Source organism: Meriones unguiculatus, chromosome 3 (genome assembly GCF_030254825.1).
Source record: "Meriones unguiculatus strain TT.TT164.6M chromosome 3, Bangor_MerUng_6.1, whole genome shotgun sequence".
NCBI lineage: Eukaryota > Metazoa > Chordata > Mammalia > Rodentia > Muridae > Meriones > Meriones unguiculatus.
Window position 1 is genome coordinate 139,595,953 of NC_083351.1, and position 25,576 is coordinate 139,621,528.

The 25,576-nt window shown below is 40.5% G+C and overlaps 1 protein-coding gene across 4 annotated transcripts; it reads right to left on the bottom strand.

Moving 5' to 3' along the window:
- Positions 1–822: 822 nt before the first annotated feature.
- Positions 823–24,347, bottom strand: Mtpap (mitochondrial poly(A) polymerase). 4 transcript variants are annotated; one of them, XM_021653263.2, is made up of 9 exons: positions 24,181–24,347; positions 20,555–20,727; positions 19,594–19,827; positions 15,307–15,531; positions 10,945–11,156; positions 9,567–9,793; positions 4,492–4,584; positions 4,338–4,411; positions 823–3,399 (listed from the first exon to the last, which is right to left on the bottom strand). In XM_021653263.2, exons 1-9 carry the CDS (start codon positions 24,323–24,325, stop codon positions 3,037–3,039), a joined length of 1,746 nt encoding a protein of 581 aa, XP_021508938.1. In that variant the 5' UTR covers positions 24,326–24,347; the 3' UTR covers positions 823–3,036. The 4 variants fall into 4 exon arrangements, with proteins under 4 accessions (XP_021508938.1, XP_021508937.1, XP_060236638.1 ...); XM_021653262.2 differs by having other exon boundaries at positions 24,169–24,347; XM_060380655.1 differs by lacking the exon at positions 4,492–4,584 and having other exon boundaries at positions 24,169–24,347.
- Positions 24,348–25,576: the final 1,229 nt, after the last annotated feature.

A 25,576-nucleotide genomic window follows, 5' to 3' on the forward strand; every position in this document is an offset into this window, starting at 1 on the left:
TCCTAGACCTCTGGCTAATTATCAAATTTCCTAAACATGGACAATGATCACAGGAACTATTTTGCTGGGCTACAGAACCTTGACAATGCAGAGCTCAAATCAACTTGATCTAGGTAATCTACCAAAATTATTTTCATATATTCAAGAAAGCCACAGTAGTTGAAATCTACCCAATAAAAGCCTAGTGACACACAGGAAAAAGCCTGAACTTTTTTCCTTATCCTTGTCGTTTAATTCAGTCAGACCATTGCCAAGTTGACAACATATCCTTATTATGAAATAAAATTAGTAAAAGGAAATCGTGAGTGTTCTAGGAAGATGGCTCGGTCAGCAGAGAAGGAATACGGACCTGAGTCTGAGCCCCAGCACTCATACAGAAGCCGGACATGGCAATGAGTATCTGTAATCCCAGTGCTAGGGAGATGGAGACAGGAAGATCACTGGGCCAGTCTAGCAAATCAAGCTGGTGGGCGCCAAGTTAAATGAGTGACCCTGTCTCAAAAACCAAGTGGAGAGTGACTGAATATACCCATGGTCAACTCTGGGCTACACACACACATACATACACACAAATGGGACTGTGATATACTGAAGATACACGGAAATACATTATCTGTAGTGTATACTCCGTGAAATATGGATTTAAACTATTTATTACGGGACTGGGATAAACCTCAATGGTAGAATGTCAGCCTAAATGGAATGTGCAAAGCCCTAAGCATCAACTGATCCTGGAATCAAAAAGAAAACAAAAACACAAACAGCGGCAGCAGCTGCAGCGGCACCAACGCACATACCCCACAAAACCAAAACCAAAACACCTACTTTGCCATAGCAGGAATGTTCCTGAGACCTTTATTGTAAAATTGTATATTAAAAAATTTATTCGAGCACTTGGGAGACAGGTAGGGAATCAGGAGTCCAGTAATCTTCTGCTACATAGTAAGTACCTGGCCAGCCAGAGCTCTATGGACCCTGTCTCAAACAGAATTCATACATTCAAATTCATCACATAATTACATCTTAACGTGAAATGACAGATTATCAGTGATAAAGTAAGAGAAAATAGGCTGTAAGAGTCAAAATAAGAAAACAACAAAAAAGGACATTAGCATACACATGCACCTTAGTGCTTAAGTAACTAAATTTAAAATCAATACAAAAAAAAAATTTCTGATCAAACCTCTGTAACTAGGGAAAGAAAATAATTTCAGTTAGAAACTTTTACATCATTGCCTTTAAAATCAACATCAATCTCAACTAAATGAGCTTCAGAAAAAAACAAACAGAGGAAAGCAGGTCTTTCTGGGAACCACTTGGCTGGCTTTAGGTGTGAGAGCCAAGAGCATACCCCTACGGGCAGATTCGCTTCAGAAAGCCACTGCGGCTGACTCTCAAAACGTCCCAAGAGCATTAGAACTCTGTCCTAAGACTTTAAAAAGTTTCCCATTACAAGCTCCAAGTTCGAATTCTGAGTAGCAGGGAAAGTATGATGGACTCTGAAGGGCAGCAGTGAGGGGCGAGACTTCTGGTGGAGTGTTACCCCAGGGTCCTCCAATGCGCCCAGAGTCAATGCAGCAGCAGCAGCGGCAGCAGCAGCATTGCTGAGCTCAGACTGAGCACCCTGCACTAAGCACCTCAAACAACAGAAGCCTCTAAATGCTGAACCCTCAGGGACTGCACGAACTCCACCAACAGAAAATGCCACATCATGATCAGTTTCGTGGGTAAAATTACTAATAACAAATTGCAGCGGACAGTATGTCCACAGATCTTAGCCAACAAAAGTGAATGCAATGCTTGTCCTGGTCTTGCCACCAAGGCTTGTCCTTAGGCATACACATACAAAAGCTAAGGAAGCTGTGCCTGGGGCATGCGGGATGCCATGTAACGCTACTCAGCCTGTAACACTGGTATGCGTAAGGCTTTGACCCACACCTTCCTTCACCTCAGGTAGCTGCTACCCACCCTAGAGCACAGGGCACTATCACTCCGCCTGTCATGGAGCCAATTTTTAAACTCCACACCATTATATCTCAGAAGAAAAGCTGCTGCACACAATACAATTTTTTTTTTTAAAACCAGGAGAGATCTCAAAAAGAGAAGTGAAGAAGTATTAGAAATTCTGTTAACACATTTCAGTAGGAACAGGATTTTATTCTTGAAAACAAAAATAAAATTTGATTTGAAAATACAATATATCCACAATTCCGCATCTCACATTTGGAGCAGCGAATTCAGTGTCTGCAGTCTCTGCGTTCTTATGTTTTAGGGACAGGCAGGGAACCAAAACCAACCTGTGAACCTGTGAATGGGAATTTTGCTTAATAAACTATCCCAGATCTAGAAAGACAAAGCTGTAATTTTCCTTTCCTATGTGAACCCTGGGTCTCAATTCTGATGCATATATGGTGGTACAGATCATGAAACTTTGGGGACTTTGGGGAGAAGACCTTACTGGGAGGGAAAGCAACAGAGTAGCAGAAAAGTCACTCATACTTGAAGCAAAATCCAACAACTGAGCGACAGTGGGGGAAGAGAATCAGAAGGGGTGCTGGGAGGGGCAGGAAAGGATCAACAAAGACAAGGCCTACAAAAGGAACCCAATGGGAAGCCCAATGCTTTGTATATGAATCAGAAAATAAAACACCAAATTAGAGAACTTGGTTGAAAAATAGCAAATAAAAAAAAAAAGAAAAATAGCAAATAGATATTAAAGATTATTACCAAATTCTGGAGCTTTATTGCATTCATTACCTATACATGAAGACTATTAGAAGTGTTCGACTGACAGAAATATCAACCAGTTTGCTGATAAAATTGACTTTTACTATTCACTTTGCAGAGTTCAAATATGTCCTTTGCATTTTCTTTGCCACTGATATTTTTATAAAACTCTACCTGATCAGAAGAAAATATCCAGAATTTCAGATCAAGTAAAAGGGTGTTAAGATCGTGACAAATGACATCAGATAAATGTTAAGGCCTGTTAGAGTTTCAGGGCAGTTCTTTCCCAGGAGTCCAAAATGGTTGCCATCATGCCTTTGTACTGATTGTTCTCTTTCCAGGCGTACCTGCGAAACTGTCTGTGCTGTTACTTTTTATGGTTGCTAACAAGCCTTTGACTTTTTCACTCATTGGCTTTTTCTTCTTCTTCCTGGAGAGAGATGTGTGGTGTGGCCCAGGTGGCATCAGGAGGGCAGCCAGTCCCCAAGGTTGCCTACTCGAAGGAGAAGGCTGATTCTTTTCTTTCTGTTCCAAAATCCAGGCACTGTCTCTGGCCAATTCCACAAATTTTTGTAGCTGGTTTTGACTCACATTTTTGCTTATGTTGAGAGACGTTTCAAAAGGATTCTGGATGTACAGAGGTGAAGAATCGGGCTTGTTTTGCTCCTTTCCCTACAGACCACAACAGAGAAGACACACACATGTAGGGATTGGCTGTGAGGGACACACAAGACCAGCATAAGACACAGAGCAAAGAACTGCTTTCCCAAGGGTCTTGGGTACAAATGCATTTCTATGAGTCAGATATGAGCAGGATTTTCCTTTTCCTACATAGTTTACAAGTGTTCTCTGAAGAAAATTACTTAGGTTTATGATCTATGAATGATGATGTCAATGCTCAGGTGACAGGTATCTGGACTAGGTCATCAATAAAAAATCCTCTTTACATAATTTACATAATACAACTTCTACTTAAAAAAAAGGGGGGTTTGAATGGAGAAAAGGAGGGCAGAGGAAGGGAAAACGAGAAGGACAGATAGGGAAGGAAAGAGTATAAATAAATCTGTTAAGTGGCATGTGTAAATTAAGCCCAACCACCAAAGCTGAGGGAACCAGCCAAATCTATCTATCTTTGGGACTCAGAACCAATGTCCTCCACAGGGCAGGGTAGTGACACATGCCTGTAACCACAGCACTGGGATGTAGAGGCAAAAGAACCGTTAAGCCCAAGGCCAATCTGGATGTATATGACAAAACTTGTCTCAAAAATAAAACAAAGTAAGAAAAGTTCTTCCACAGAGCATATCTTCAGTGTAAACAACTATGTAAACTCCAGGGATGTTACCCCAAATCTTAAGGGATACAGTGTTAGCATTAAGAACAGACCATACACTGTAACAATGGCAGATGCGAGAGCTGCCGCCTGTTCTTGCAGCTCGAGGATGACTGAGTTTAGTCATGACTGAGTTTGGTGCCATAGCCCACTTCAGTTCCACCTCATGACTGTTATTCAAACCTGAGCATTCTTTAGAGTGCTTTAAAAATGAACCCAATGGAAACACTAGTATAGCAGATAGCCAATTTATAATAAATGCTGACACATTCTTTACCTGTCGAATGTTTATGGAATTTTTATTGAAAGCGAAATTGCCATAATATTCAAAAAATTCCTTCAGTAGTAATTCTGCAAGAAAACGAGATAAAGAAAATAAGAGGAAAATCTGTCAGAATCCAAAAGGGAAGAAAAAAAGGAGAAAGACTTACCTAATGTTTCGGTGTTTCCAGAAGGTTTAATTTTTTTCAAGTCCCGAATAAATGTACAATTGTTCCCTTCCAATATACATCTATCTTCAGCATCTTAAATACAGAGAAACAGTTTCACACTGGAAAGCATTCCCTACTTCAGAACAGGCATCTCTGAGTTAATCCAGTTAGATACTGTCTTGCTATTAGTCATGTTATACATAGTTATGGGTTTTAAAACTCCACTTAAAAAGGACCTGAGATGATCACAAAAACAGTGAAAACAATGCTGCACTTCCTCCACTGTGCTACGGTTATCTTCCAGCAACTCAAAGATCTTATGCCATCTTTTGAACAAACCAGTTTTCTAGTTATAAATGAAAACAAGCAGTTTCTACCTTCCACTAAACAACCTTCAGGACATCCTTCTCAGCAACTGATTTCCTTCTCCATCCATAACACTGTTTATGCTTTGATGATAGTTGTTCTAAGAGGTTTTTAAATTTGTTAATTTATCAAATGAAGAACTTCAGAGTGATCAGAATTTAGTAATTTAGGAAATAAACTAAGTAAGATTACATTAGACCAGGTATTCACTTTCCTACTAGCATTTGTATGGAGTGATATGGAGTCATTTTCCTTTCTGCTAAGTCCACAGGTACCATGAAATCTGTCACATAACCCTAGTCCATGTCCCGATATACAATGTACAAGATGGTTCTCAAAAGCCAACTTCAATCTTACAAAGCTAATCAGCCGCTGCCTCCCATTTGAGTATTTCCTCTATTAAAACTTACCTGACTGTGTTTTGACTACAGCATGAAGTCACCAGGCTGCCCAAGTCTGGGAACACAAAGGCCACTCTCCCATGATTATCCCTCTCCCAGGTTAATCCACAACCCATATCTATTCTATAGCAGATACTTAATAATCTGAATGATTGTGGATGTCTATAATCCCGAGGGGAAAACTACAAAGAGATAATAAATAAGGTTCCTTCAAACCTGTCTCTCTTTTTCTACGGTTCTTAAATGATTTAAAAATAAGATCTGTGTCACTGACATATTTCCCTTAACGTATTGCAATGTTATGTATTCTGCTCCTCCAGTTTGCATCAGGAGTGTTACCCAAAGACAACGTGTGAGAGACTATTCTCAACCTGGTGCTTTTGGGAGGTGGTAAAACATACTGAGGACATACATGCCTGTGAAAGGAATGCAGGGAGCCACCCCTTCCTCTTCTGCCTGTCTATATCCTACAAAATTTCTCTGCATCTTCCACTACAGTGTACAGCCTTACCACATGCCCAAAGCTTTAACACACAAAGAACAAATCCACCACACTGCTAGATAAACATTCTAGCTCTTTGAAATATTTACATGTATGTATGCTTTAATACGTCAACTAAGAGATTATATATGTGTATGTATACATGTTATCTATACATACATACACACACACACACACACACACACACACAGTTTTGTTTTTGTTTTTTTTGTTGTTTTGTTTTGTTTTTTTTCCTGAGACCAGGTTTCTCTGCGTAGCTCTGGCTGTCCTGGAACTTGCTCTGTATACCTAGGCTGGCCTTGAATTCAGAGATCCACCTGCCTTTGCCTCCAGAGAGATGGGATTAAAAATATGTACCACCATGTTCAGCACGTGACACATAAGCTAATTATATTCACTGTCTTTTAGCTACTGTACCTTCCTCTCCCTTGGAATTTGTCTCTGGTTTATAACATTACTAACAAAGGGGCCCCATAGAAACCCCTAAACAACCTAGGGATGGAACAACCAACAATAGGCTGGGACCCTCCCCCCATCAATCACTTATTAAGAAAATGCCTTACACCTAGATCTTATGAAGGCATTTTCTTAATTAAGGTTCTCTCCTTTCAGATAACTCTAGTTTGTGTGTCAAGGTGACACAAAACTAGCCAACACAAGTGTTCCGTTTCACTAAAAAAGACTTCATAGAAAATACTGAAACTCTTGGTGGGATTAGAGGGACATGGAGGGGACAGGAGCCCCACAAGGAGACCAAACAAACTAAAAGATCTGAGCCCAGGGGGTCCTGCAGAGACTGATGTGCCAACAAAGGATCATGCATAAAGATGTGCTCAGATGTGGCTGATTGGCAGCTCAGTCTCCATGTGGATCTCTGAGGGAAGGGAGCAGGGGCTGCCTCTATCATGAACTCAGCTGACTGCTCTCTGATCACTTGCCCCTGATGATGCAGCCTTGCCAGGCCACAGAGGAAGAGGATCCAAGCAGTCCTGATGAGACTTCACAAGCTATGGGCAGATGACAATAGTGGAGAACTCCACCTTTCAGTGGATTAGGGGAAGGAGATGAGGGGAGGAGGGAGGGAGGTGGGACTTCAGGAGTTAAGGGAGGGCGCTTCAATCGGGATATATGATGAATAAATTGTGAAGAAAAAAATAAAAATTAAAAAAAAAAAACAAAAACGCACACACAAAAAAAAAATACTGAAACTCACAAGCAATTTGATTTAAGATAAGGCCATCTTTGTTTTTTCAAACGGTCCATCCCTAACACAAAATAGCATCATTTTGTTTTCTTTTTTCTTTTTTCCCTGCTTCCGAACCCCAAGAGTTTTTTTGTTTTTTTTTTTTGTCTCAGAATACAAATAAGCAGCTTACAAAAATAAGATTAAAAACAAATAGGAAAAAAAAAAAAACAGAAAAAGCACAAGAAACACATACAAATGTTGAGACACACATATTTGCACACGCAGAAAACACATAAAAACAAAATCAGAAAGCCTAATATGTAAGCAAAAGATCTATACAGGAGGGGGGGGCATACCCAGGCCAAGCTCTATCCAAAGAGAGCATTGAGTTTGTTTTGTGTTGACCATCTACTGCTAGGTGTGGTTTGTGTATTCAGTGGGCCTCCATTAGGTAAAAGTATTTCCTTTCTGATTGGTCTTTAATTGGAGATAACTTCTGGTGGGTTAGGAATGGGGGCTTGTGTCTAATTCAGTACTGGGCCTCCATCTGGCTTAGACCTGTGTAGATCCTGTGCATGCTGCCAATAGTCTCTATGGGTCCTTATGTGAATCAGTCCTGTGTCCAGAAGGCTTTGTTTCCTTGGTGTCTTCATCCTCTCTCGCTATTACAACCTTTTTGCCTCCTCTTTCTCAGAGTTCCCTGAGCCCTGAGGGGAGGGATTTGACGAAGACCTCCCATTAGGACTGAGTATGTCAAGGCCTTCCACTCTCTACACAGTTGTGGGTTTCTGTACTTGTTCCCATCTACTTCAGGAGGAAGCTTCTCTAATGATAACTGAGTATGATCCTGATGTATAAGTATAGCAGAATGTCATTAGGAGTTATTTTATTACTGTTTTTTTAGTGGCACAGCTGTATTTGGTTTTCCTCTTAGTCCATGGTCTACCTAGTCTCAGGTTCTTGGTCACCTGGGCAGTGTTGGGCATGGGCTCCATCTCATAGGCCTAATTCCAATCAGATGGTGTGGTTGGTTGTTCCCACAACGTTTGGGCCATTATTGCAGTAGTGTATCATGTTGGCAGATCACCACTGTAAATCAGAGTTTGTAGCTGGGTTGGTCTTTACCTTTCCCCTCTGATAGTGTACAAAGTGCCTTCTAGTATTATGAACACTAGTCAATAGGGGTGCAGGTTTTAGGTATGTACCAAGCTTTTCTTCTCTGTAATTAGTGAGCTAAGTAGGTATTGTCTTCAGCAGTAGGGCCTTACTGTCAGTTTGTGGAGAGCAACCATTAGAGAGAAAAGTCATGAAACTTTTCAATATTAAAACATCAGTGTACCCAGCAGGAGAAGAATAAGAAGGGCTATTTACAAGTTGTTCATTGATGAGAATCTACTTCATTTTGTTTGTGTCTTATCCTTTCAGTTTGTTAGCTACTGGAAATTGTCTACCTGGCACAACACGCAATCACCTATTCAAAGAACAATGCGAGGGAGGAGGGGCCACAGGCATTACTGCTGCCTTCTGTTTCAGCCTCCAATCTGAGATTGAGTGCCAGTCCACCCTGCTTACTCTGGTAACCCACCAATTCAGCTTTTTCTTGGCTCCCCTGTGAATTATACTAATATCTGTTGCTTTCCAGATAGTTACTTCTGATTTGAATTAAGGAAAGGTATTCAAGAGATAAATGTAGTCTGAGATAATTTAGTCTGAAAGAAGAGAAAGCACATTCCACACAAAATAATAATAATAATAATAATAATAATAATAATAATAAATTCTGAATAAAGGAGCAGATAAAAAATATTGAGAACAATCATAGTATGGGTGGGTATGAGAACACATAAGAAGAATGCCAGAGAATACTGTAGCTTAGATGACAGATGGTTTTAAACACAAACAAGTGGTTTACATCTTATTATATAGGATTAAGATTCCTCTCCAGGTTAGTTGAAACAGAGAAGACCCATATGCACTAAGAATTACCTTGGAGCAACATGTACAATGTGACAACTATAACAGTATGTACACACTTTCTATATATGTACCCCTGAACTATCTTCCTTTTACAGATCAAAATATTTTTCTATTTCCTCCAACAAGCTATCAAAATTTAAATTTATTCATAATATAAACAGCATGCTGAATCTAAAACACTACCACCTAGAATAGATTTTAAACTCAAATACAACTACACTGAGAATCTTTAGAACACCAGGAAGCAGTTTCAGGTACCACAGTGCTGTCTGGACAGGATTGAATCTGGACAGCCCGGAAACTGTGGTTGGATCCACAGCTTGACCTTCTAAGTATTTTTTCAACTTCATCCCAGACTGGGTCAACTAAGTGAGAAGCTCCAGGTGTTCAAACATTAGGGTAAGCCAGTTGTTAACTGATACAAATAAGGCACAACTCTAAATTCCAAAAGACTAGCTTGACAACCACCAGTTCTTATGTCTGCTGGTGAATGCAGGCACGCACGCACGCACATATACCACTTAAAATTTAGAATGAGAATTAAAATTTACACCCATTTATTTTTAGATTTAAAAATAAAGAAGTAAATGACATGATTTACAAATGTATGTGCCAAAAGAAAAAAGGTTACTTCTAGTCTTACCTGCTAGGGATTTTAGGGAATCCAGAGTTGGAAGAATGGGGGGTGATCTTCTCTGAAGGAAAAAGATGACCATCACTGTTAGGGAGAAGTTTGTAATCCAAGCACCAGGAATACTGCTTGTTAACGAATGTGCCCGAGCCCAGCATCGCACACTGAACACCAAGGCTCTTACTCTCGAATCCAAGGAGCCATATATATAAAGGAGTTCGGAACTTTTCAAAGCAATACTTCAAAACAGAAAAGTTAAAAATAAAAACTTCAACCCTTAAGTTAGGATACAGGAGTCAAATAAAAGACACATCTGGAAACATCTAAGTATCTTGCTGTTTCTGCCTGCATGTTGAACACCACAATTAAACTAAAAGCATTACGCAGCAGGCATGACGGCAAGCACTGCAAATCCGGCTTCATGGGAGGCGAAGGCATGGGGACCAGGAGCTGAAGGCCAGCCTGAGCTACATCAAACCGTGCCTCCAAGCCAACCACGTGACATCACTGTGCATCCACAATATTCAATTCAATGTAAATGCTTGGATATCAAACATCTACTGCCTTGCAACATTCTTAAAAACAGTGACAACCATGGAATCAAACTCTGAAACACATTTTTTAAGACAAAGTTCCTAAACATGATTTCTTAAAATAAAAGTGCAATGTCTAAGGTTTCTCAGTAATTGAAACTATAGACAGGTCTACTGGAAAATGTTTCTGCACTGAAGCCTCAGGTCTTACTTATCTATCTAGTCTTTTGCAAGCAAACTGCCTTACACAGGAAAACATTCTACTACTAATTTGATCATGAAGTATTTTCTTGAAAGTCTTAATTGTGAACAGCCAAAATTACTCAAACTCAATGTATAAAAGCAAACCCACCCAGAAGCTAAAGCAGCTGCTAAGAAATCGCCACTCCGAGTACACAGGGTGTGGTGACACACCTTAGCGTAAGCATGGCATGGGAGTAAGCATGGCGTGGTGGCACATGCCTATGGTTTTATCTACTCAGGATGAGGCAGGAGAATTTGTTTGAGCCCAGGACTTGGGTACCAGTCTGGGCGACATATCCTACACACAAAAAGAGGGGAGGAAAATCAGGTTTAAAACCTATTTTTAATAAATCTTTCAGTCAAAATAAAAATGAGAGTCTTGATGTAACTCAGGTATGTAGCCTAAGAAGGCCTCAAACACAACTCTCTTGACTCAGACCCCTATAGGCAGGGAGTATAGGCATGTGCCGCTGCACCCAATTTAGCGACTTCACATTAAAACAGACAGACAGATGGATCATTATTGAAGTGTGTCTAATAGTTCTGAGCTACTGTTTCTAAACAAGAAAAGTAAGAATAGTCACATTTAAGTGAATACATTTACAAGGCCATACCTGTTGTTAGCAGTCAAATCACACTGAAATCCAGACGCCTGATGGGAGAATCTCACGAGTGGACATCGAGCATTCAGTATTTTCTGAACACCCACACAGCCAGGGCCAAAGTTGTCAAGGCACTCTCCTATTACAGATAGGATCTTCTGGGTTGCAATTCTTTCTGAAGGAACATTTTTCACTTGAAATTCCATCAAAAAATTCCCTGTATTCTGAATATAAAAACACTGAATATTATGAAGGGATTTTTGGGAAAAGGAATTTTTTTAAACTTTGGGAAAAGGGTGATTTAGAACCTAAGAGTCTAAGTAATTCTAGCCAAACAAATCAGCGCAGAGAGACATGCAATCATAGCAAAATAGCCTTAAGGATGTTTGATAGCCTTTGGGTATTGTGAAATACAAGGCACTAATCTACAAAACTGACTGTTTATAATTAACGTATGTACCTCAGTCGAGTATGTCCATAAAGTACTAATAAGATACGGAGCTACTTATTACATACATTCTCTGAACATAGACCTGCCCTTTCCATTTAGCCAGGGGCCATGCCCTTTCCAGCAAACCTATCAACTCACAATGGCAGGAGAATACAGGCAGAACAACAGATCAACAAGAGAGAACAAGACACAGAGGCTTTCTCTTATATAAAGACAATGGAAAAGTAAATATGCAAAGAAAAACAACATCCATTAAAAAAATATAGTAACAAATATATTTTAAATTAAGTCATCCCAGGATGGTTTAAAAACAAAACATTACAAACTGGTAGAGCAGATAGTAGAGAAGTGAGGTGGGATTCGCTCTCATAAGAAAGGGATGTGGAAGAAGTGCAAATGATGCCACCAAAACAAAACAAAAACACACTAACAAGAAAATTGGTTCAGAGCCAATGGACTTGGAAACAGCACTAGAACTGTGAGGAATAGCCAGGCCAGAGATAGCTAGTGAACTGCTCCGTGCATGTGCGCAGGACGCTGAGCCTCCCCGTGCCCGTGTGCGTGCTTTGTATGCAGGCAGAGGCTTCCTGCATCATTTTTAAGTAGAATCAGGGCAAGCCATAAAGGGCCATACCTCAGTTGTCTTGTCACTGTCTTCCAGGACAGGAAGAACAGGCAGAAATGAGCTAGCCAGCCTGCCTGCTGGGAAGAAATCGTGACTAGAGTGCTGTTGCTGAGCTGCTCTGGGTTCAGCCTTAGCAAGACAGACAGCTGCTGTGTAAAGACCCTAAGATCCAGGAGATGACTGCTACCAAAGCATAATCAAGCTTAGCATGAATGACATAAAAAGCAAAAGAACATGTAGGCTAATCAGACCAAAAGACTGCACAGGAATAAAACATGTAACTATGAAAGATGCAGATGACAGAAAAATGCATAGGTTATGGGCAAAAAGGTAAGAGACTCTCCAAAACTACGTTTGTCCACCAAGTAAACAAAACTTTGACAAACTGGGCTGGGAAACTGCTCCAATGGCAAGGCGTCTGCTCACAACCAGTGCTGGTCAGCTTGCCTCGCCAGTCAGTGAGTGCTGAATTCAGTAAGAAATGCTGTCTCTAACAACAGGGTGGAGAGACATAGGAAGACACCGCATGTGCAACTCTGGCCTCCACAAGTACAATCATGTGCATGCACACCCACATGACTACCCATGTTGAGTTATGACCTCTGTGTCAGAAGCACACATGTGCATACACACCTCCATGTGCACACACACATCATATACTCAGAAAAACTGCAGAAACAATAACTCCATGAGTATTTCTCATATTGCTGCCCTACAGCACTACACATTAGAAAATCTAACGAAAAAACAAACAAACAAAAAAACGAAAACTAAGCACACAGCCCAAACTGGTCATTCAGATGACAGGTAACACTACTTGGGACACAGTTTCTCATTTTTATTTCTACTGACTAAATTCTGCAATACTAAAATGCCAAACTGGAGAAAGCCAAAGGCAGATGTTAGCTTCCTATTTCATTCTAAAAGGACCTTTGTGTTAAGGTCATTGGCACATTTCATACATTATTACTTCAATTAGTAAGTGCCTCATTTACTCATCAGTAAACAACCTGTTAGTCCCTGTCCTTCATAGTGCTCTGAGATGTATAAAAAGGGTCAATATGTGGACTGGTAAGATGTCTCAGCAGTTATGAACACCATCTCCTCTTCCAGAGGTTCTGAGTTCAATTCCCAGCAACCACATGGTGGCTCATGACTATCTAATGCCTCTTCTGGCATGTAGGTGTACATGCTGAGAGAACACACCTACATTTGATAGATAGATAGATAGATAGATAGATAGATAGATAGATAGGGCTGGAGGGATGGCTCAGCAGTTAAGAGCACTTTGCTTTTACTTAGGACCCAGGTTCTGTATCCAGCACCCACATGGTGGCTCACAACCACCCAGAACTTCAGTTCCCAGATCCAGAACATGGTATACATGCAAGCAAAACACTCATTCATACAACATAAAAAATAAACAAATAATAAATCTAAAATAAAAAATTTTTAAAGAGTCAAAATGCAATTTCAAACTCCCTCAACTTAGGCTGAAAAATAAAACCACCAAACAATGAATAAGAAAACAAGGTGGAGTGCCAAGAGGTTCATGACTGGCCAATTAGGAGGGGCTGGAGAGATGGCTCAGAAGTTAAGAGCACTGGCTGCTCTTTCAGAGGTCCTGAGTTCAATTCCCAGTAACCACATGGTAGTAGCTGTACTGAGATCTGGTGCCCTCTTCTGGCATTCAGGTATACATATAGACAGAACATTGTATACATAATAAATAAATCTTAAAAAATAAAAGATGTTAGGAAACAGGCAAATTTAAGAGTATTTACATTGTCACTGTATAATTATCAATTTTTCTATTCACAAATCTATGATAACCATAAATAAGGATATATTCTTAAGCCATTATCTCAAAAACAATCTTAATCAAGCATGCACATATATAACATTTTCAAAAGTTAAATACACAAAATGTAAGATTACCTCATCACAGTGGAGGAAAACCTTTTAAGTAACTTTTCTAAATACTACCAAAATACTTCAGAAACACAAAGAGTTAAAACTAAGAGCTATCCACAAACTTCTGCTTCCAACAGAGGGGAAAAAAATTCCTACTATAAAAAGGTAAAATAGCAATCCTGCTGAGACGGTGGCCACACTTGCGCTCTTAGGTCCAGTCAATAGTGAGTTCAGTCAATCTCAAACCCTGTGTGAGTTTATGTCCTGATGTCACAGAGAACTGGAAAACCATTTACCCAATGCCACCTTGCTAATAACAGAATGCTGACTCTCCCACTGCCTGCACAACCCAGGCTTTCTAACCCTAAGCTCCGCCACGCTCCTTCAGGAAAAAGCCTAGCACCTGAGACAGTGCTTTTTGTTGAGCTAAAGATAGTCTAAACTTTAATTTTCTATTGCTTACAGCAATCTGCAAATACAGAAATAATAACATTAATACAAAATTATATATTTTAAATGGCTGAGCCACACATTCTATGAAATATGTCTAATAAATAAAAATAAAAGTACACATAATTTAGGTTCCCATACCAGGAATTTAACTCAGCTTCCAATGCCTGTAATCTCAGTCTGACACATTTAACTGTGATGTTTTCTACTCCTTGCTAATTTCAGCTCAATGAACACACACAGCTCTGCAGACTAGACAACTAGAAGTGTAGTGGAAGTAAGTCACGGACACACGCCTGTCCTGCTCAGCTTATGACACAGTGGGGACGTCAGATTAGTCACTAACTAGACACAACAGGAAGAGATCCCAGAGACAGAAGTAACAGCAACAGAGAAAAAGATGGTGGGTAAGTAATTTTAAGCATGGTGGAGAAAAAAAAAAAGAAAGGATGGCTTCAAGAAGGCTGAGGTAGAAGCAGGCCTTAAAACTAAGAGACCAATCTTTTCAAGGCTGTGCTAACAAGAACCATTCTAGAACAGGAAAAACAATCCTAAGATTGTGAGGAAACCAAACTCCACTCTAAGGTAAGTCTGGGAGCTGGAGTACCAAGAAGCACACAGAAAAAAGTTGAAAACAGGATGTTTCGAAGTCTATAAGGGACTATGCAACTATGAACCTAATATCTGTACTAAGGTCTGAAATATGGTGTGAATGTCAGTGCTCTGAACCCCGAGGGAGCAATGTTTTCTGCACATGTAGAAGGGACACAGTAAACGACCACACACAAAGAAAAGCTCTACAACTCCAGAGAATCACTAGCAGATAAACTTGAATCGTGTTCACTAAGTTAGAAACCAACAGCTACAATTTTATTAGAGCCAAAGATCTGCCTTTTCTAACTTTTTTGTAGTGGTGAAAAGAAATATTTAGTACCTTGTGAACATTGAGTTTTCCAACTTCATCTAGATCTAAAAACATATCCAAATCACATCCTAATTTGCCAAACGTGTTCACGGAGGAGCCAAAGGGCCAGATGACACAGCCAGGAAAATATGCAGCAGCTATGTCCTCAATGAGAGAGCAGGTGAGATGGCGGAGCCTGACATTCTCCTCTGTGAGCTGGAAGGCGTTCAGCAGAGTGTTCAGCTGATCATCTATCTAGCTGGCCAAAGAAAGCAACAAAACACAGATGCTTAGGTTATATAAAATAATACCATTTTCTTTCATTTTTTTCTCTTTTAGGTTCACAAAACCTCTTTAATCATATGTTTTTTAATATACTTTTTTTATTTATTACAACTTATTCACTTTGTATTCCAGCTGTAGTCCCTACCCATGTCCCCTCCCAATCCCGCCTTCCCTCATCTCCTCCCATGGCCCTTTTCCAGTCCACTGATAGGGGTAGAGCTCTTCCCCTTCCATCTGACCCTAGCCTATCAAGTCTCATCAGTACCGTCTTTCTTAGCCTTCCTCGTGGTCAGGTAAGGTCGCCTCCCCCCGCCCCCGCAAGGGGGAGGTGATCAAAGAACCAGCCACTGAGTTCATGTTAGAGACAGCCCCTGTTCCCCTTACTAGGAAACCCACTTGGACCCTGAGCCACCACAGGCTACATCTGTGCAGGGTTTCTAGGTTATCTCCATGAATGGTCTTTGGTTGGAGTATGAGTCTCAGAAAAGACCCCTAGGCCCAGATTTTTTGGTTCTGTTTTTCTCCTTATGGAGCTCCAGACCCTTCTAGGTCTTTCTATCTCCCCCTTCTTTCATAAGATTCCCTGCACTCTGCCCAAAGTTTGGCTATGAGTCTCAGCATCTGCTTTAATATCCTGATGGGTAGAGTCTTTCAGAGACCCTCTATGGTAGGCTCCTGTCTTGTTCCTTGTTTTCACCTTCTTCCGATGTCTATCCCATTTGCCTTTCTGAATGAGGATTGAGCATCTTACCCAGGATTCTCCTTCTTGCTTAGCTTCTTTAAGTGCACAGATTTTAATATGATTATCCTATATTATACGTCTAATATCCTCTTATAAGTGAGCATATCCCATGTGTGTCTTTCTACTTCTGGGTTACCTCACTCAGGATGATCTTTTCTAGTTCTCACCATTTGCCTGCAAATTTCATGATTTCCTTGTTTTTAATTGCTGAGTAGTATTCCATTGTGTAAATGTACCACAATTTTTGTATCCATTCCTCAATTGAGGGACATCTGGATTGTTTCCAGATTCTGGCTATTACAAATAAAGCTGCTATGAACATGGTTGAGCAATTATCCTTGTTGTATACTCAAGCTTATTTGGATATATGCCTAGGAGTGGTATAGCTGGATCTTGAGAAGGTAAACAGCAAAAGATTAAGTAATCCAACTAAAAAATGGGGAACAGAGCTAAACAGAGAAATCTCAATAGAGGAATATCAAATGGCAGAGAAACACTTAAAGAAATGCTCAACATCTTTAGTAATCAGGGAAATGCAAATCAAAACGACCCTGCGATTTCACCTTACACCCTTAAGAATGGCTATGATCAAAAACTCAAGTGACAACACATGCTGGAGAGGCTGTGGAGAAAGGGAAACCTTCTTCCATTGCTGTTGGGAATGTAAACTTGCACAACCACTCTGGAAATCAATCTAGTGCTTTCTCAGACAAGTAATGTCACTTTCATTCTCAGAGTTCATGGCTTTGGACATTTGCCTTAAAGATACATTTTTTTCTTACATCTTAAAAGTGGATTAAAAATGCACTTGCATATGTGTACTCACACCTGTATGTGTGTGCATGCACGTGTGTTACCAGCACAGTGCACTGATGTACACAGGAGTTTTTCACCTCTGCATTTATGAGAAGATTGAAGGTTAACATTGGGGTCTTCCACAATTGCTGTCTCTACTTGAAACTAGAGATCACTGTTTTAGCTAGACGTGCTGACCAGGGAACTGCAGAGCCCTACCTGTCTGTGTACCACTCTCCCAGTGAGATTACAGGGTCATGTCACAATGGCTCTGCTTTCACATGGGTGCTGGAGATCTAAACCTGGGTCCCCACACTTATACAGCAAGCAGGCTTTCTACTGAGCCATCACCTGGCCCAAAAAAAGTTGATTTTTTTTTTTCTGAGACAGGGTTTCTCTTTGTAGCCCTGGCTGTCCTAGAACTCACTCTGTAGACCTAGCTGGCCTCAAACTCAGAGATCTACCTGCCTCTGCCTCCTGGGTGTTGGGATTAAAAGCATGCACCACTACTGCCCAGCAAAAATTGATTCTTAAAAAAACACTACTAAACATAGCCAAACATTGGGCAGAGTACAAGCAATCTTATGAAAGAAGGGGGAGATAAAAAGACCTGGAGGGAACAGAAGCTCCATAAGGAGAGCAACAGAGCAAAAAAATCTGGGCACAGGGGTCTTTTCTGAGAACTAAGGACCATTCATGGAGATAACCTAGAACCCCTGCACAGATGTAGCCCATGGCAGCTCAGTCTCCAAGTGGGTTCCCTAGTAAGAAGAACAGGGCTGTCTCTGACATGAACTCAGTGGATGGCTCTTTGATCACCTCCCCCTGGGAAGGAGCAGCCTTACCAGGCCACAGAGGAAGACAATGCAGCTAGACCTGGTGAGACCTGATAGGCTAGGGTCAGATGGAAGGGGAGGAGGTCCTCCCCTATCAGTGGACTGAGGGAGGGGCATGTAAGGTGGGTGGGATTCGGAGGGGACAAGGGAAGGGGCTACAGCTGGAATACAAAGTAAATAAATTTTAATGAAAATAAATAGTTTAAAAAACCACTACTAAAAGCATTAGCAAAATAAAACTTGGTTAGAATTAAAACAAAAGCAATATATAGAAATTATTGTTTTAGCAAAAAGAAAACACCCCAAAAGAAGTCAAAACAAGCACAAAGGTGAGAGTTGGGAGGCAACTCAGTGCCAAAGGGTGAGAAACATCAGAATTCCCAAGTATTAATGGCCCCACTTTCTGTTCATAAGCCTACTGACTCCTTAGAAAGCGGATATTTAAGCGGATATTTAAGCGGATATTTAAGCAGATATTTAAGCAGATATTTAAGATATTCAAGTAAAAATAAATAAATAAATAAATAAATAAATAAAAGCATCAAGTAATCAGACTCCAAAACTGCACCAGAGTTAAACATTTAAAGTACAAATCACAGCTTTTAATGCCCCTATTTGAAATCAGCCTTGAAGGTAAAGGAAATGAGCACTAACTAAAAACATAAGCCAACAGAAGTGACAGAAACGTGTAAGTCAGAAGCACAATTTTAGAAATCAGAAAATTAAAAAAAAAATTTTTTTTGGTAAGTTGTTTCTTTGTAAAAATCACTAATCCAGCTAAAAGTTTGATAAATCAGAATTAAGGAAAAAAACAATAATAGGATAAAGATATAAAACTAGAATTAGCATTTACGGAACATAAACACTATTACATTTAAAAAAAAAAAGAGGAAGAAACACCTAAATTGTTCAAAGGGCCCCAAACTTCGGCAACATGTGGTTCACCTATAAGGTGAAAAGCATAATGGCGTGAGGAGTCGCTGAGTAGAGAAGGAAGACTTATTTTTCATTCAACAAATTCTGTAGTGTAGGTTTCTTTTAAATACATGTATGTGTCCGTGTGCATGTGTACATACAAGAATAAACTGCCCAGATGCCAGAAGAGAGGTCGGCTGCCCTGGAATTGGACTCACAGTGGATGTGAGCACCCACCATGAGTGCTGAGAACCTAACTTGTGCTCTGGGAGAGCAGCAAGTACTCAGAACCACTGGGCAACCTTTCTGGCCACAAGAACAAAGAATTCCTTAATTCTCATTAATAAAATTAAGAGTTGTGAAAAAAAAGAAAAGAAAATGAGCCAAGCAAATATACGTTTTAAAGTACTCCTTGATTAAATAGAAGGATTCTATGAATAAAGAATGGCTTCCCAAAGGACATTTATGACTGCACTTCACTGCCGACAGAAAACCTTGTAATAATTTTAAGATCATGTACTGGCTATCAAGATGATCTCAACATCTGCCTGACAGGCCGAATCTATCCGTTCTTAGCAAAACTGCCCTTTGTAATGCTATGCACTACATCTCATTATCACTCCCCTCTAACTCCTTTTATCTTATAAACTAAAACCCTATACTACAATAATGCTGCTGAGTACCAGAACTTTCATAATGCACAAATATACATTAAAAAAATCTCAAGTACACATGTAAACTTACACTTTCTGCATAATTCAGTAATTCAAAGAGCTTCTTGCTTGAAGGAGGCAACTGGTTATTTGTGTGTGCAAATGACTGTTCAGATATCTGGTTAGATGGATTCTTCAGCTTTAAGTTCAAGAAACGTGACTTAAATGGAATTGTAGCTTCTGTGCTCAGGCTTGGAGTATGTGTTCCATTCTGCAATGAGTTTATACTGTCTTTTTGGCAAAATTCTACAACAGCATAGAGACCCTATGTGAAAGCATAAGAAAAAGAAAAAAGAAAAAAAGAGTCTCACAATGATTTTTCAACACATTAACATAGCATCCTCAAAACAATTACACTGTTACAAAATACTGCATTTTCAGTTCTATAAATGATACAATTCTGACACAACTCACTACAAGTAAATTAGAAAGAGACATTACTGCCCTAAAAGAGCACTGTACCAGGATGGCACAGAGTCCAGCTCCCTCCCTCCTCTGTCAATATCTACAGCACTAGACTCCATCAGTAATTCTCAACCTTCCTTAATGCTGCAACCCTTGAATATAGTTCCCCATGCTATGTGACCCCCAACCAGAAAATTATTCTCATTGCTTGTTCATAACTGTGATTTTGCTATTGTTATGAATCATACTGTAAATATATTTAGACAGAGACTTGCCAAGAGGTTGAGAACCACTGCTCTAAGATGTGCAGATTACAGTCACTTATAAGTTCTTAACAACTCCTTTTCTTTCTGCAATGCTAGGGTTGAACTCAGGGTCTTCAGTACTTAGTGACTGAGCTACACCCCAGGTACAAGTCTAAACCATTGCAATAAGGGTTTCTTTTCTTACATCCAAGGGGAGAAAGCCACATTAAAGAAATGAAGGAATGGGTAGAATACCAAGAGATCTTTATTCACATACTATAAAAAGCAACAAAAACTGCTTCCAAAAGCATAACCAAGTTAGACAGATTTTTAGATACATACAATGCTCTCGTAGAAGAAATGATTATTAATTGGTCCATGCTGGGATAAATACTTGAGAAACTTTTTCTCATTGATATTATTTGGACAATGTATCAAAACAGTCCTCTGGGCCTGTTCTCTTCTCTCTTTCTGTACCTCAGAGAATCTTTTTTTGAGGGTCCGGTCTTCAAAGCCTACAAATGAGACAAAAACATTTTCACTAATACACACATAAAATTTAAAATATATGTTGATAAAGTTTATGACGGTTATATGTGTGATTAAAACAAATTTACCCTAATCATATATTTTTTTTAATTTATTTATTTATTGTGTGTGCACATACATGTCTATGCACTGGCACATATGTGGAGGTCAGAGGACAACTTTTGGGAGTAAGCTCTCTTCTTCCATCATGTGGTTTCAAGGGACCAAACTCAGGGGATCAAGCTTGGCCATAAAGCACTTCTCTAGCCTACAAAACCTGTACATTCTATAATACTGAAAAGCCTAAAGAAAATTAATACAAGTCTAAGTATAGTCAAACAGTGGTTCTAAGACATTTAACATACTGTAGCAAGTTGCTATAAAGATGTTTTCCATCTAAAGTCTTGATCTGACTCAAACAATACCCAGTTGCCACGGATTAGGCACTCTATAGAAGTAAAAAACTTAAAATCTAAGGTTAGAGATATACTTCGACTAGTACAGCACTTGCCTAGCACACACAAGGCCCTGGTTCAATCCTCAGTACGATGTAAATCGGGGTGTGGAAAGTACATGTCTGGAATCCCAGCTATCAGCAGAGTAGGAGGGTCACATGTGCAGGTCACTGCCCACTACACAGTGAATTCAAGACCATCCAGAGGTACAAAACCTTTCTCGAGATGAAGACAGGTGCTGTAGTGTCAAAAATGAGATACATTCATTGGCCACAAAGGAAAACGGACAACTCACTTTCTCCTCAAAATATTAACTTTGAATTGGAGAGTATAAAGTGCATTTTCTAAGTCTGAAAGGGTAGACTATAAATAATGAAGCACTAAGTTTGATACCAACACTCCTAACACAATTCCAGGGACTAAACAGAGATCCTACAATGAGAGTTGTAACAGACACATGACATAAGAGCATTGATCCCAGTCAAGAAAGTACTCTAAACACTCGATCTTGACTTTAGCAAACTCCAAGAAACTTTCATGGGAAAGAGGGAGATTTGGGTGGATGACATGGTGAGCTGCTGAATCCCAAACTGTCCTCCTCAGCCCCAGTTCAAAGCCAAGCCTCTCAGCCACACCAGAAACTCTGGGCCTTGACCGCTCATCATTTTAACAAGCCAGCAAACAAGCAGAAACATTGGTCTTCTCCCCGCTGCACTAGGTACTGAAGACACACTTCTAGATGTGCCCTCCTATTCACTCCGTGCCAATCTTCAACATTCAGGCCTGTGCCATCGCAGCAGCCTCACTCCGAGAATGCTCTCGGGTACTCTTGTTTTGTCCTCCTCAACCGATGTTCCACACTCCTGCCAACATGATCCCTTCCACCTGTAAACTGAAGTCTAAATGCCGAAGCCTAGGTTGCTGGCACCCTGTGCCTCCTTTCCGCCTCAACATCAGTGTCTTCCATTTCTGCTATCATACTTCTCACGTACCGTAGTGTACACACAACACCATTACATGCTATGAATCTGCTTGCTTCCACCCCCTTGTTGGAATGCCCACCTGCTTGCTTTCTGTCTGGCCAACTCCCATTCAGCCTTCAAATTTTGCTTAGGTGTGGGAAGACTTCAGGCACTTCACTGCAGACTCTCTTCCACCTCTGTATGACCTCACTTCAGTATCTACGAAGGAGTGCAATTCATAGGACTGTTATGTGCATTTATTTAACAGTATGGAAGACTGTCTTCTTCCATGATAAGGACAGAGACTTCTCTACTGCCTGACAATTTGATCTTAGCCATGAGACTGTTCTTCCTCTCAGTCCTCGTTTCTTCCTTTTTTATGCACTAGGTCCTGCCTGGCCCACCTCACCACAGAACCCTAATGATACAAACGTGCAGCATGATCTGTATATGGTAAGGGAAAAACGAAGTCCTCAAAGTCTGGAGAGTTTTATTGTTGTTTCTGCCACTGTAGAGATGGGAAAGCTTGAACTTGAAAATCAGACTTTTTTTTTTTTATTCTCTTCTATAAAATGGAGTCATAGCGCTGAGGAGATGGCTCAGTGGTTAAAGTGATTGCCACAGAAGTTTGAAGACCAAAATTCAGATTCCTAGAACCCAGGTAAACGCCAGGTAGGCATGGAGGCCCATCTGTAGTACAGAGAGGGTTCCCAGAGCAACTACTGACACTACTTCTAAGGTAGAAGAGCAATGCAGATATTCTCCACATCACCCACATATCGTACCCACAGGTACTTGCACTTACACATATGCTCAATACACTGTGACCAAACACATACATGCACAACCCATACACACATACAGAAAAAGAAAATGGAAAACTAAATTAAAAACTAACGGAGCGATAATTCCTTCTGTTCTACTCCCCAAGTTTGCTTTACGTCCCAAAGAGCATATGAAAATGCTCTCAAACTTAGGCCACCCCATGAACGCTAAATTACAACAGAGTCTCTGGCAGAATCCTTATTTGGGTTTGCAGGATTATTTAAGATTTTTTAACAGAAGCAGCTTCTGCTAAACCCAAGCCAATCACTATTTCAACATGCAGCAAATGTCTTGCAAAGCTGGTCTAAGTCTGAAAACCATCCACACATTATTGGGATCCAAGAAAAGTTCAGTGAGGATGGGATTTCAATAGACAAGGCATATACATTTAGAAGGTTCCTGTTAAAAGAAAGAATGTAAATCTGTTACCAAACAGGTTGTGCTGAAAACTCCAAAATAATAAACAGACATTTTCCTAAGCACAGGGTCCTGGGAGCCAGGAAAATCAGCTGTTCCTTAGGCTCAGGTGTATTCAGCCTTTGGCGACATCTTATGGATACTGCACTGGCTAGTTTTATTCGGTCACCTGAAGCGAGGAAGCCTTGAGAAAATGGTTCTGCCAAGATTGAGCTCCAGGCAAGTCAGTAAAGCATTTTTCTTAATCAGTGATTGATGTCGAAGGGTACAGCCCATTCTAGGTGGTACCACCTTGGGCTGGTGGAGCTGGGGGCTATAAGAAAGCAGATTAAGCAAGCCACGAGGAGCAAACCTACGTTATCAGCATTCCTCCATGGCCCTCTGCATCAGCTTCTGCCTCGGATTCTCGCTCAGTTTGAGTCCCTGCCTTGGTTTCCCGCGGTCAGCGAAAAATGTAAGCCAGTTTCCTTCCCAAGTTGCTTTTGGTCACGGTCTTTCATCCCAGCACTACTAACCCTAACTAAGATTATCAAAGGCAGATGAGCTGAGGTCAGGGACGCAGCAAACACCACTGAGTGGCAATATCGGTTATAATTATTAACCCCGCGAATGGTTTTCGTGTTGAACTCTAAAGCATTAGCCCACTATGTCACTGGCCTAAACAATGTCACTGCTGTACGCGGGAAGCGTCCTCCACAGTGACAGGCGGAGCACGAGCCCCGTGGCTGGTGGCCGCCCGCCCTCCGCCCGCCTCGGCCGGCCCCGTCACCTGTCTTCGCACCCCTCGGGGGCTGTTCTTCGTTCCTGACTTTCGCGGCTACAGTCCCCGGACAACTGAGGTGCCTGGAAATAGAGCGGAGGACTCGACTACTTCTCTGGGAACACAGGGGCAAACAGGTCAAACGCCCCACGCCGCGCGCCGCCATTGTTAAGGCAGCAGGAAGTAAACTCAGAAAGCGGCCTTCTGAGCATGCGCACCGACAAACGGCGCCAACGGAAAGCCCGTTGGATCAAATTTAGAAAGCAAAATATGGAGGTCAGAATGGAAATCACTGAGGTTTGCAAATACTTAAGTGGCCCGAATTTAACTATCTGTATGCCTCACTGTACTCTGATGAGGTGTTTGTTGCTCCTCCGTTATAGAGAGTTTAACTTGTTGCGCTTTATTCACAATTTGTTGAAGAGGAAAATAAAAAATCAGACTCGGGTCAGACTTTCACTGCTATTGTTTTATCCCTCAATAGGCGCTTTCTAATACCGAGAGAGGTATCTTTTTAAAAGTGCTCAGTGTTACTAACCTTAGTAGGTTTGTGTGACTATCAAGTTGTCCCTTTAACCGACTCAACTTTTTTGTTTCTAATCAGGTTTTACTAATTGAATTATATCCCTGCATCCCATCGCACGACAGAGGAAAATGTTAATTTTTTTCTTTCTTTATTTGTAAATTATGTGTACATGTGCTTGTAGGTGGGTTTGTGCATGTGAGGGCAATACCCAAAGAGGCCACAAGAGGGCATTAGATTCCTGGGGCTGGAGATAGCAGGGCCTGTGAGCCATCTCCTTTAGGTGCTGGAAATCAAACTTTGATCCCCTGCAAAAGCAACACGGGCTCTAACTACTGATCTGTCTTTCCAGCCCCTCAATCTTTTTTTAAATAAATGTCAATTAGGGAGAAATAAAAGATGAAAAGAATGTAAATTATCAAAAGAAATATAATAACTACTATTTAAAATTATTAAATATGGTATACTTAAAATTACTACAAGGAAAGCTGAGTACAGGTACAGGAAACAGGCACAAGGAGGTGGGGGCAAGATGATCAGAAGTTGAAGATCTGGGTGCACAGAGAGTTCAAGGCAGGGCAGGCTTCATCAGACCATGTAAATAAATAAGAAAAAGATAGCTTCAAAGGTTTTATCATAAGTATGTGTATATATTCTGTGTAAATATCTTGTCCTGGACACTTCAACATATGTTGGAATAAGATATTTGCACAGTGGCTTCTGGGATAAGCAGCAAAGCAGTTTTCATTTCTATTTCCAGACGTTGTTGTAATCGGTATTTAGCCTTTCAGTGTTAACAACACAATGAGGTGAAAGCTATTACCTCCATCCATTTCCTGTGGAGAAAGTAAGGCAGAGCAACAGTAAGTAACACTCCTGAAGTCACACACAGTG